Source organism: Falco cherrug, chromosome 3 (genome assembly GCF_023634085.1).
Source record: "Falco cherrug isolate bFalChe1 chromosome 3, bFalChe1.pri, whole genome shotgun sequence".
Taxonomy (NCBI): Eukaryota; Metazoa; Chordata; class Aves; order Falconiformes; family Falconidae; genus Falco; species Falco cherrug.
Genome location: NC_073699.1, coordinates 34399216 through 34413183, shown reverse-complemented (window position 1 = coordinate 34413183; position 13968 = coordinate 34399216). Strand labels below are relative to the sequence as shown.

At 37.8% G+C, this 13968-nt stretch overlaps 1 protein-coding gene across 2 annotated transcripts in view; it reads right to left on the bottom strand.

Moving 5' to 3' along the window:
• MMP16 (matrix metallopeptidase 16) overlaps positions 1-13968 on the bottom strand; it is a 194168-nt gene that overhangs the window by 94822 nt on the left and 85378 nt on the right. Inside the window, exon 2 of one of the 2 annotated variants that reach the window (XM_005445407.4) lies at positions 6265-6413. The exons of the other annotated variant lie outside the window; for it this stretch is intronic. Within the exon in view, the coding sequence (XP_005445464.1) occupies positions 6265-6413 (149 nt within the window). The remainder of the gene's footprint in view (positions 1-6264; positions 6414-13968) is intronic. 2 annotated transcript variants of the gene reach the window in all.

Genomic DNA, 13968 nt, shown 5'->3' with positions numbered 1-13968 from the left:
GCAACAAAGTTGATGTTAGCAATTTCTGGGATGAAATATTATTGAAAAGTTTAATTTGCTCCAATAATAAAATAAAATTAAGGAAAGAAGTAGATCTTAAGTTACAGAACAAAGAGCAGTTCTTTTCTTCTTAGTAAAATGAGATCATATTTACAATTCAGCAGCTGAGATTAAAATTGGCTCAGATCTCAGACAAGTTTTAGACACATAGTCAATAATACTTTTTCACAGTACATGTTAGATCAGCATGCAGTTACCAAGCGTTTTAGTGACAGGGTACCTCTAAATTATGCCGTTGAAACTGCACACACACATTGCAGAAAAAGACATATAAATAACAAAAGATCAGTGTTCTCACCTTAAGGTGATATCACTACATCAAAAGAAAGGCAAGGAATAAAGCAAAACCAAATAATTATTGTATTGTGTTAGAAACACTGTACAAAAATGTATCAATTCTAGTTGTATTGTTTCATGGACAATGACTTTAAATCAATTGAATTAGGCCTCCCCCCAAAAAAAAAGTTACTTAGCTTAACTGATAAAGACACTTATTTTAATCACAGGGTTTGCTCACTGGAAGCCAGGGGCAGATAAGGGTAGATATTCCAAGCTGAGCATTTAAAAATTAATCTTCAGAGCTGTTATTGAAACAATCTTTCAAGTTATGTCAAAGGTTTGATAGTCTTACAGAAAATAATGTTAGCGTAAATGTTTTCTACTTAAGATTTAATATAAAATGTCAAAACCAGTAGGTAGCATGGATCCAAAATCCAACATTGTATTATTTTACTAGGACTACTTTTAAATTTTTAGCAAAACAAAACGTAGCCCAAAATAACACGTTATGAAATTCAAGCAGTCACAATTTGTTCTTGCATTGATTTTGAAGTGGTATGTACTTATCAAGAACATGATGCTTGTATCCTTATTGGTTTGGATGGGCTGGGGATGTTGCATGTTGTCACGCTGTCTGGCCCGCTAATGTTCCTGCTATTCTTACATGAGGACTAGGACTGTGGCTCACGCACAATATATATACCAATGTAAATCAAATGTAAGCATTTGCACAAGTGGTTCACTAGCTTTCAGGAAATTATCTTCATGTAAAATTTAAGGGAAGATGCAATCAGCAGCTGAAGAGTTGGAGTGTCACCAAATCCATCACCTAGATCTTAGCTGAGCTAAGTTTAGCAGTCAGAATTTTAAACAAATTACATTATTAGTATTGGAGTTTGGTATTTTCTAGCACAGAAATGAGGCAAACTGTTGACAAGTTCTGGCACATAAATTTTCCTTTTTGATTTTAAATGTTATAAAAATTTTTGAAACAGTAATTGTTCTTAACGCTGACTGGGAGGAAGAATTCTGTCTAGTAATCATTAATGTTCATGACATTTGGGGATACTTAGTGTGTAATATGGTCTTCCATCTGGGGGGAATTGACAAATAAAACATTCATTTCTATTTTGTTCCAAATATAGCTGCTTTTAACATATTATGATCAAGGTCTTACATGTTCTTGATTGCTTGTGGGTTTTTAAATACTTTTTTTAAAATAATTGTTTTTTTGTTTTAAAACGGTAATGACTTTGCCTTTCTTTCATCTGTTTCTGAACTTGTAGAAATCCTTTATGTAGCAGCCCCTCAAAATTAATATTTTATCAGTATTCAATAAAGAGGCTTAATTGTGACTAACAAACTCTGTTTTTAGACTATGCCACATCATATTCCTCTCTTAGCTCCATTAGTTTGGATCTTGAGGAGCTATATATGTCAAGAGAATTAAAAGAGTTTAGACTCACAGAAAATGTGAAAAGATTCAAATAAAAATAAGCAGCAAAGCTGTAATGCTTTTCCAGCAGAGACAGAGCTGAAACTGAAGTTCTCGTAACTAAAGCCAGTTGCCTAACCATGTTTTCTTCTTTGGGGGTTAAGAGGAAGAATCTACTTCTTTCTACTCATTTTTTTAAGCCTTCAGGAAAAAGTTTTGGTCCAACATGGAGTCAAAACATTAAAACCCCCTACCTTTAGTTAAACTCCCCACCTTGTTTATCCCTAATTGAAAAAATCTGCTTAGGCTGAATAAAGTTTTTGTTGGTTCTGTTGTTTTTTGGGGGGTTGGTTTTCCTTTTGACAGAGTTATAGCAAAAAAGGAAAACAGAAGGGAGAGTCCAACTTGACTTAGTGGCTGGAAAAACTACAGATATTTATTTAAGAAAACTACTGACTAGTACTCTTAAACTTCTTGTGAGGAGAGATAGATATGTTTTCTAAACATCTTTACTCCTCCTTACTGTACTCCCACTATTACAGGATTTCATCGAGACCCCTCTAAGCAACAGGAAACTGTCAAAGAGGGATATAAGATACTGTATTTCAGCCCTTACTGATGATGACTTGTCTGCAAGGCTTCTCATTGAATGTTTGCTGAGGGTACAAGACCTTAGCTATAGCTCTTGTACAAAAACATTACTAATAAAAGGACCACTGAGTCGATTTCAACAGCTCAAAATTTACTGTTCACTCTTACTCTGTGACTGATAATTAATATATAAAAAGCAGAGATTATTACAGTTTAATTATGAACCTTGAAGTAAACTTGGGTTAGAAGCTCATCTGAGCATTAAAAGAAGTACATCTGCCATTTATTTATAAAGAATGACATTAAAATAAAATGAATGTTTTGTTACTATTGCATAGATTTTGTCAGCATCCTATACACAACTATTTTACCTGTATACAAAGAAGTTTGTGATATACCTCTTTAAACTGCAAAACATGTTTTGGAAAAAGAAAAATGTGTAGCACTTTTGAGAAAAGACAACAAGTAGTCTTTTTCTACTTAATATATTTGGTTTAGAGGTGTGAAAGAACAGGATGCCAGCAGTGGGTCCATTTTCAGAAGTCTCCTTTTTAAGGTATCATTGACTGTGTTTGGAAATATATCAATGAATCACAGAAAATACTGTGGCATCCCATGCAAATGTCAGACAGTATTTTCATTGGGTTTGCCTTTGTTATCACACTTGTATTCAGAATGTCCCTCATATTTTCATGCCATTATAATGATGTCTCTTTCTATCACTCACTTTTCCTTACTGCCAGCAATAAGCATGCATCAGGCTTTTCAAGCCACTTGGGAACAAATTAAAAAATACAGCAAAATCAAGTGAATGTTGAGTAGTAGGGGGAAGATGAACAGTGTTCATATTTATGCATATGAAAACATCATTGAGGGATTATATTTTTTCCAGAGCAAGAAAATCCTGTCAGACGTTTGATGATGAAGCTGCAGGACATTACTTCTCTGTTAATATCCCCAAAGTTGGATCCTATCAAGTTACTACTATAACTTCTTTTGAATGTTTGTCCTTCTGAAGACGAAAAGGCACAGCTTAATCTCTTTTCAAGACATGTTAGAGAAGCAGGTAAATCCTCACACGCAGGATGATTAACATATTGTTTTTATGAGGTTCCTGCTGTATTCTTTATTTTGTAATCCGAGCATTGTGTGTGATTATAACATATTAATCCCAGAAAAAAACCAAATGATAAACCCTCACATATTCCAGCCCAAAGAGAGTATATATACTTCCTGCATGGATGAAAGGGAAAATTATTTCAAACATTTACAAAATACTGCCATAACTGAATAACTGAAGGAAAAAAATAATCCCTTGTTATATAGTCATATATTCCAAGAAAGTGGTGCTAATTGATGGTAACTTGAGGACACAGTTTAGTTTAATGAGTTTTGGGTTGGTTTTTTTTCTCAACATCAATGCAAATGTGACAAGTCTTTATGAAACAGTTCTGTTCCCAACTTGACTCAAGTTAATGCAACTCCAAATATGTAAGTAAATGCAGAATTCATCCAGAATGATTTATATGTACCTAAGAATTGTCATGCTCTAACACATATTTCTGTGTAGAAGAAAATCATGCATCAAAAGGTTTGGAAGACTCACTACGCACCACATGGCAAAATTAATGTTTTGGACTGCTACATAGATGGATTCCTTTGTATTTTATATAGCAGAAGTGAAGACAATTGTGTCAACATGCTGGCCAACAAGCCCAGTTTAGCAAACATGAACCACTTTCTATTGCAATTAAAGTATTGGTTTGGTTTGTGGGTGTTTTTTTTTCAAAAAAACCCTGATGCTAGCTGATACCCTAAATTAAGAGATGGCCTCTGCTTTTCCTTAGGTGACCACTTTCTGTCCTCTCTGTACAGCTGTGAACAGACTGTTTTTCTTTTAGTAAAATATATTTCCTCTTACAAACCTGCCACTAATTCTTTAGTGTCTTTAAAAGGCTACTAGTTACTGGTACAGCAGTACTCTCCCCTTAAGGATAAGTCACTGAAACTGTATAAAGAGCCCAGTCTCCCCAACCTGCAGATTGGATCATAAACTTAATTTTTGAACATGTTTCTCTCACAAGGCATTTACTGCTATTGCACTGCACGTTCTAAGGTCCTTTAAATTCCTGAACTGAGGGATGCGTGATCAAATCACCTCCCCTTCAGGCAGCCCCAAAATCTGCTTTGCTTTGTTGTTTCTGAATGCAATAATGCATGTGCCAGTAGAATAAAATGATTTTTCCAATCCTGCCAGCGTTTTGAGTAGTCTCTTCCCTAAACTCTAAATGATAGAAAAATCATTCATATCAGCTACTTTACCAGAAAAGAATAATGAAAGATGACACATTGGGTTGGGAGTCATAAATGGGAAATGAAGGAGGATTCCCTCCTACTCTCCCCCCAAAAAAAATTTTAGAGAAATAATAGAAACATATTTCAATGAAATAAATGTTGGAGATATATATATAGTGACAGTACTATTTTGTTATTGTTTGCTTTTCAAGCAAAGTAACTTTCTAAAAATATAAGATAATCTTTATTGCATTTTAGCCGGAATGAGTCCAACAAACACTTCAAATCTTAGAATCATAGAATTGTTTAGGTTGGAAAAGGCCTTTGAGATCATCAAGTCCAACTGTTAACCCAGCACTGCCAAGTCCACCACTAAACCATGGCCATAAGCACCACATCTACATGTCTTTTAAATACCTCCAGGGATGGTGACTCCACCACCTCCCTGGGCAGCCTGTTCCAGTGCTTGAACACACTTTCAGTGAAGGAATTTTCCCTATTATCAATATAAACCTTCCCTGGTGCAATCTGAGGCCATTTCTTCTTGTTTCATGATTTGTTACTTGGGAGAAGAGACCGACCCCCACCTGCCTACAAGCTCCTTTCAGGTAGTTGTAGAGAGCAACAAGGTCTCCCCTGAGCCTCGTCTTGTCCAGGCTGAACAGCCCCAGTTCCCTCAGCTGCTCCTCACAAGACCTGTGCTCCAGCCCCTTCACCAGCTCCATTTCCCTTCTCTGGACACGCTCCAGCACCTTGATGTCCCTCTTGAAGTGAGGGGCCCAAACCTGAAGACAGAATTCAAGGTGCAGAGCACACCAGTGCTGAGTACAGGGGGACAATCGCTGCCCTAGTCCTGTTGTCTTAATCCCAGATACATTTTCTTTATTGTGTACTGATACTCTGGCTACTACTTTTTACTGGCACATTTTAAAAAATTGGCATAGTAAAGAGTTGTTTGAAGTGTCCTGTAATAGCTCTGTTTCACAAAGTTGTTCTGTGTTCAGTCTGTCAGTAAAATCAGACACTGCTGGCCTTGCACGACTTCAGAATTGCAAACAGCATGCAAAACTAACCCAATTTCACTGCATGTTAAAATGACCACACTTGGTCTTTTGTTACTGGAAACCATTAAATGAATGGGCCAGGGGAATGTTTTCACTGAGGATAAGGAAATTTACACTTTTTATTTTCCAGTAAGAAAAGACTCTTTTGACTGTGAAACATTTCATGAATTCTTGCCAATTTTAAGCAGGTTTCTCCACTTCCACACTGATAATCTTTTGGCCCTTTCTTTAAGTAACCCTGAAACATTTTCTTTATAGTCACATGCCCAAAGGCAGAGAGCAGTTAGGCAAGCGACTACCTGCTACCATGAAATACAGAAGAAAAGGGTGGAAAAAAACAGGGGGGGTGGGGGGGGAATGGAAAAAAAAAGAGGAAAAAAAGGCAAGGAAAGAGAGAAACATTTTAACTCCCCATCTGAAGCTGCAACACTATTTGGATATCCCAGTCACCCTGCTTCACGTGTTACACAATTTTTTCCATTTCTATTTTACCCTGATTGAAACAGAAAAGTCAAGAGCAGTTCAGTACCGGTTACTTACTCAATTGTGTTCCTGTCCACTTTTCCTGTCATATTAATGCCATAGAACTGCTGCATGGCAGCTATAGCTGATTGCATGGTTTCTGCAGAGCGCAACACCGACATTCGGGGGTCAGTTGGTGGAAGGTAGCCATACTTTTGTAACCATACCTGCAATGACAAGTGCAGTGGCTATTAAATAGAAATTAGAGGTAAAGAAAATGCTCCCTAGTAAATAATTAATTTTGTACCACATATAACAAAGTCTCTAATTTGCCAAGCATAAATCCTGTAAGTTTGGGGGGTGGTTGGGTTTTTTGGGGGGCAAAGAAGAAATTTTGGGGAGATTTTATGTCATCTCCTTTATTAAAGATTTGCTCTTTTAAGATTTACAGTGTTTTCTACCCAGAAACCAGACCTGTTTACTATCTGAATCTGCCTGCTTCAATTATTTATTTAATGTATGTATTTATTTGAAGTTACAAATGAAGCACCTAACCCTAGATCTAGGCACTTCAAGAAATTTTTAAAGCAGACAAAGCGTAAAATCTATAATATATGCCACATATAATTGACTGTCCACCGGGTCCATAATAATATTCACCAACTACAATAATGAATCTGCGATAGCTCTCACAGTTACACTATACTATTATCACCTCTCAAAAGATCTAAAAGAGAGGGTGGGGAGATATTCAGCTTTTCTAGAAGAATATCAAAATCGCCTACTTATAAGCAAAGCAGGTGGCCAGCAGACAGTGAAGTAGGAGTCTGTCCCCACTTACAGGAAACTGTCTGATAAGAGGATCTTCCTTTTTAAATCAAGATGGTTTAGTGCCAACTGTTTATGCTCCTAATTGTGCAGAAGTGAGAGGGAGAAGGCACTGTCCAAATAACTGAAAGCTTTACGTTTTAAAGCCAGTATCTTAAGAACACCTGGAAAAATCCTCTGAAACATGCCGTCCTCTTCAGGAAATGTTTTATAAACAAGTAGCTGCGGTTTCTTAATGTTTCTAAACATTCTGCAAATCTAGCCTATACAAAACATAGTGTAGGACTTCTGAGGCAATGAGCTCACTGATTCATCTTTAAAAATGTCTCAGCTTCTCATCTAAGGACTGGAACTACTCACATGAATGAAAGGTGCATATATTGCCAATCTACAAGATACACTAAATGGTACTGCTGCAGCAACTTTCTCCCCAGTAACAAAATACCCGTGACCCCATAAATCTGATTTTCTGTTCTTTAAAAAAAAATGAATGGGTAAATAAACAATAAAGAAATAAAAAAATGGTTCAGCCACCTCTTTCAAACGCATCACATCCCAGTTCATGGGTTCTGAATCATTACATTAATGAATGCTACCCACCCACTCTCGCCTTACAGTATGCTGTGGGCTGTCTGCTTCATACAACACTTCCAGGGGTTTTTATCTGTTTATACACACGGTTTATACACAGCCTAACACCAAACTGTGGAGCCTGCAACTTTCAGCCTGAAGTTTAGCCTGCACAGTCCACCCAATTCAGTTGTGTGGCGGGTTAACCATGTTGGTAGTGCACTCCTCTCTTACAGATCCAGTGAAGAATCTCAAGGTGGATTAACTCATTGCTACGGTTCATTTTACTAACACTGAATATGTATTATAGCATTGGCTCGGTGTAAATAAAAGATCAAACTGGCAATAAAGATAGGGGAAACCTCCAGGTTACAAGTTCAGATAATTCTAAAATAAACAGGTTTACCTTCCCATAGTGAAGTTCAGACAAAATCTCAACAACATTTGTGAGCTCCACACAACAGGGAGATACAGTACAGACAGGATTAAGACTCAGCCTAACCTCTTTCACCTCCACACTATCTCTATATACAGAAGCCATTCATAAAAAGAGCAAAATTTTGTTTAATATTTAGGAAGATGATTTTATTTTCAATATTAATTAATTGCTACAATAAGTATCTACATCCACCTTTACACACTCCTGACTTCTTGCATTTTCAGCTTCAAGAGTGAACTTGTGAACACTAAGTTTGTGCTAGTTTTGGGTTATCACACAAATAATTTAGTTTACATGTTGCTTTGCACAGGAAGTCTGGGTTTCCTTCCATTATTGGAAGATAGCTCTGAAAGTCCAGCTGAAGCTGGAAGGTTGGCAAGAGCAATGCAATATGTGGAAACAAGACCATGGAAGTAAGAAATAAGTTTCAGACAGAGTGGGTTGATTTCAATGTGGCATGTAGAGTCACTTTGAATTAATATTTACAACAAGAATATTTACGAATTAGGTTATTTTGAGATTCGTCTTCTCAAATAAGTGATATTAAAACAAATGGGGTCAGTCAGGAAGGAAAATACTTTTGAGCAGCGTGTCACTATTGCCTAAGATGATTCCACTGTCTTGCCACCTTCTCAGCATGAATTCGGTATATAGACATAAAGCAGGGTTTTTCATGAATCTCTTTCAGGTGCTAAGGGCACACAAAATTGCTTGGCAGGCTTGTCAGGCCACCTATCACCACTCAAAACTATCCTCACTGGGACATAACTGCAGGAGACAGAGGTATCGGGTTACAGGTAACCAAATTTCCCAGCAGCTAAACCTTGAGATATCTGAATCAGAAAAGCTGTAAGCAGACAGACAGAAAAAAATAGCTTGGGGAGCACAGCTCATGGGAGAAGTGGAGGGCAGAGGAAAAACTGGAACCTAGCAGGGTGACACTGCAGGCACAGAAAAGGAAACAAGGTGGCTCAGAAACAGCAGGAGAGATCAGTGTAGCCTTTCACCTTCTAGGAAGACCTAAATACAAGTTAAACACAGGATGCCTGATACAGTCGCTTCCTATCATTGAACAAAGGAATCAGACCATCTGGGTCTTCCCTCAGCCTGCAAAATGGCAACTAGAAGACACAGCCAACTCACTAGAAAGTCAAGTGACACCCTGAAAGCAAGTTTCTTTTTTTTGAAAAGTCACACAAATGAACCTCCAAGACTAATAACTGGTAAATGCTTGAGAGCTAGTAGCATTTAGCATCACTAAACCTAGTGCTACTAAATGCTACTAGTGTTTTGTCCTTGTTGGAAAGGATCATGAAACAAGATAAGAGACAACAAATCTGGTTCCTGTTGCATTCCTCAGATTCCTCAGTTTTCTATTAATAAATTTTGAAGGACTTCGGCTCAGTCTGCCAGATACCTGAAATATATCCCTCAGATTCTGTTGTGCATAGTCCAAATGCTGGGAACTATGGAAGAGAAGCTTAATTTTAAAATGAAGTCAAAAATATGTATGTGGGTAAAAGAACAAAGAGGAAAAGAAACAGAATGAGGCAGACACAGCAGGAGAACAGAGGAGCATGATTTTCTTACATTTGAGGCAACCTATTAAAGAAATCATGAATTTCCCTCCTCCTTCTGTACTGAAAGTAGATGTGTGTCTGCCTTGATGCGCTTCAGCAATGACCATGCAGTGCTGGCGAGCCACTGTCATCCTGAGGAACTAATTTTTTTGGAACAAGGAAATAGTGAAGTAGATCCCTCTAACATGTAATGTCTGGGACACCAACAGAGACCTTTTGCACAGACTCAAAAATCAGTGGTATGTCCCATTCCTTTAAAGTTTAGGAAGACAAAATACTGCTAATTCAAGTGAAGTTTTCAGACAGGGTTTTCTGTCCTGAAGCAAAATGAAAGTCATGGTACCTCTCACGGTAGCCACAGGAAAACACAGCTGGAAGACAATGGGTTCCACTACTTCCCTCTCTATTATAGTTCTTTACTATCCTACTGCTGTGAAGTTTGCCTTAGAGTTGAATCTCCCTTACTGTAAGGCTGTAACATGTTTTACCTGCTACGGGTGAGGGGAACCAATTATTCCTTTCCCCACTGCAGTGGCTTATTATGTATTTGAACTCTCTTACGTGAGTCACTCTTTCTACTCTTTTTTAAATAAAGAAAACTCTTTTGTTTAATCTTGCTTCATTGTCCATATTAACCTCCAGGAAACTAGAAGGCAAAATCTATCTTTACTAAGCACCTGCTCGCATGAGATGCGTATGTTAGTTCCCATTCTTAGCCTATTGACAAACACTGCAGTTCAGTTGCAGTGTTAGGAGTAATACAGAAGAACACTCAAACACTTCATTTTGGAATACACACACTCTCAGACACACTCCCGCACCACCCCCCAAAAAAACGAAACCCAAACCCAGAAAAAAAATTACCTAAAATATTTTTTATCACAAACTGAAATTCAAGGCTTATGTCCCATTTATCAATAAATTTTAAAATCACAAAACCATGCTTTAAACATATTTTTCCCAGCAGAAAAATTCCTTCACCGTAATTCCACCTTCTCTTTTCATAATTGTAAGAAAAAAGATAAACAGAATCCATTGGTGATGAAAGATGTAGTGATGCTAGGAATTTGTTGCGGGCCTGCCACTTCTGCAGGAGACCACAGCACCTGTAAGTGCTCAGCACATGAGCTATATCACCTTCTAGATTTTGAATGTCATTGACTAGATGCCTAAGGTTTGAGGGGGGCTCTGTGATGATGAAGAGATTTTTTTGTTTTAGTTTTTAACTGCTACTAATGCTATGCTATATGGATCATCTGGCTACGGCATAGATAGCACTAGGTCACATGGTTGTATGTTTGTCTCTAAAGGATAAAGCATGGGCTAACTTAAAGTGTATTAAATACACCAATGGACTTCACTAATTCACATCTTTGCTGGTTTGGGAAGACAGAGTCGTCTTGAAAACAGTATATTATGTTGACACCAGTTACTAAGAACAAAGAAAATCCATATATCACCAAAGATTAAGCAAGATTTTTATTAAGATAATCAGAATTTCAGAAAGCTTACTGTTTTCTAAGATAAAATTGTTCATTTTTTGACAGTTCCTCTAAGAGAACTTATCAACAAATTATTAATGGTCCTGAGCAACAGTACATAGTATAAGCTACAGTACAATTATTTTCTATGAACCTGAAAGCTTAGTAAATCACAGTCTAATAAATCACCGGCCAAAACAATTTCATAAACACCTTCAGTAGTGTAGCTGTATATCATTATTCTTCAGATATTCCTGTTCCATTTTTACATTTTATCATGCAAACAAAATTTTTATCTGTACTGAGTTAAAATACGAGTTTTCAAAATTTCAAAATACTTTTACTTTTGTTTTTAATACACTTCCACCAACGACACTATAAGTACAATGATTTAAAAAATCTGAGTGATTAATGAGATTTATACTTTCAAAAAGCGTACATTTAAGGATCCAACTTACACTGATCACCACAAGATTTAACAGTTCAAGTGCTTGATGTCCTTTTGCAAAGAGTTGAAGGTTTTCACTATGGTATGGATAAACAAGCTAACTCCAGAATTAGTATCCATATGGCCAGGTAATTCTTCCATTTAGGTCAATTAATCATGGCCAATGGTGTATTTTGATTATAAACCTAACTATTGCAGCTAATACTGACTTTTCAGTGACAACTTGGTAGCCAGCCAGACAGAGATAGAAGTGTTTACATAGGGCATTACAGGGAATCTCCGCTGGTTTTTCTACTTATTATCTCTAACACCAGCAGTTCCTCATTGGTGATGTTTATTCTTTTTAACAGGAAAAACTGATGTGAATTTACAGAATAGGTATACAGTGTACAGTATCTATCTAGTAAGAAAAATATTTCAAAAAAAAGCCTGTAACAACAACATGTAGTCCAGAAGAATCTAACCTAGTCTATCAGAAATGTCTATAGAATAAGAACAAGAATTATGATAGATAATATAACAGATTAATGGTTATGATTGGTTTGCTACCTATGGTTGTAATTTAAGATAACTAATCCTTGACATCTAAAAAAGAGCCTGCATGTTCAGAATACATTAGTCTGGAATGGCCAAAAACAAATCCACTTCTTGGAAATTGTATAGCAGGGTGGAAAAGATCTTAAATAGAAGGAATCATCTCCAGTCCAAGCTACTATCTTTTCTGTTATTATGAACATGCCAAAAAGAAAAAGTCAATATAGCAACTTGCAAAATTTAGTTCTCCAATGACCTAAACTAGAAAGTGACCAACTTCTTTTCTTAGGAATTACTGTGATAACCTGTCCTGGTTTCAGCTGGGATTGAGTTAATTTTCTTCTTAGTACAGTGCTGTGTTTTGGCTGTGATGTGAGAGCAATGCCCCAGAGGGCTGGAGGGGCACAGGACACTGGGAGGGGACACAGCCAGGACAAGTGACCCAAGCTAGCCAAAGGGATATTCCATACCATATGGCGTCATGCTGAGTATATAAACTGGGGGAAGAAGGAGCGGGGGGACATTTGGCATTATGGCGTTTGTCTTCCTGAGTAACCGTTACGTGTGATGGAGCCCGGCTTTCCTGGGGATGGCTGAACACCTGCCTGCCCATGGGAAGTGGTGAATGAATTCCTTGCCTTGCTTTGCTTGTGTGCATGGCTTTTGCTTTACCTATTAAATTGTTCTTATCTCAACCCTGGAGTTTTACATTCCTTTCCAATTCTCTTCCCCATCTCTCTGTGTGAGGGGGAGTGAGCAAGCAGCTGCGTGGTGCTTGGTTGCCGGACAGGGTTAAACTACGACATAGCCCCACCAAAAAACAATTGAGATGTGGTATTGGCACAGTCTTAGACACATTAATAACGGTTACCTTTATCACAGATTACAGAATTTGTAACAAGGACTTGATAATTCAGAAAAGTCTGTGGGATGTCTAGGTTGCAGGCTGCTCCATAATAAATACTTAGATGCAGTACTGGAAGTAGCAGAGTTGAGTCTACAGTGGGCCAAAGAAGAGGGTAAATTGGTCCCCACAGATTTCAGTTGCTGCAGCTAGATAGTTCAAAATCAGTTGAGGCATCTGCACTGTTCTAGTATGTATATGCTTACAGCTTTTTATGCATTTCTGCTACAAAATGGATGTGAAGCAACATTCATATTGCATGTCTCAGACAGTACAAAACCAGGTTTACCAACACACGATCTTGTATGTCTCTTCCTACGTGAACTCAGGAGAGAAGGGACAGAGCCTGGAATTTCTGTACATAAGTGTATAGTGACCGAGACAATTTTTAAAGGGATCTCCTCTCCCCTGAGAGAGGTAGCTCCATTGCAAGGATCCAGACTGCAGCGAAAGGCCAGAGTCTCTGCCTGGTTAATGACCTGAACCACACTCAAGAGTCTAAGGAGTTCAAGGACCTACCAGTAAGTGGCAGATGTGGGATCTGCATGTAACACTGTGCTTGACAGGCTCTGAAATACACTTGGAACAGGGATCAGGTACTCCCCAGCTCCAAAGGCAGGTGTTACATTGGTCATTCACTACTGCTGTGTGTCTGTACTGAGAGTGGGTTAGTGCTGTAACAACTATGACACAAATCCTTGCCCTGGAAAGAAACTCCTCGTACCTTCATTGTTCCCTGTGGCAATATGCACATTTAAAACAGACTGCAGAATGTGAACCTTACGTGTTAGCTGCTCAGGGTAATTTTCTCCAGTCACTAACAGAAATTGTGGGAGAAGTTTGGCATGAACCCAGACCAGTGGAAACACTTCCACAAATAAAACTAACAGTTCTAGTAGATGTAAACACGCAGTCACAAGCACATGTTAGGGGACACTGTCACTACACCTTACTAGAATGCCTATCGCTTCTAGGAAAATATGAAGTGTTCTGCAGGA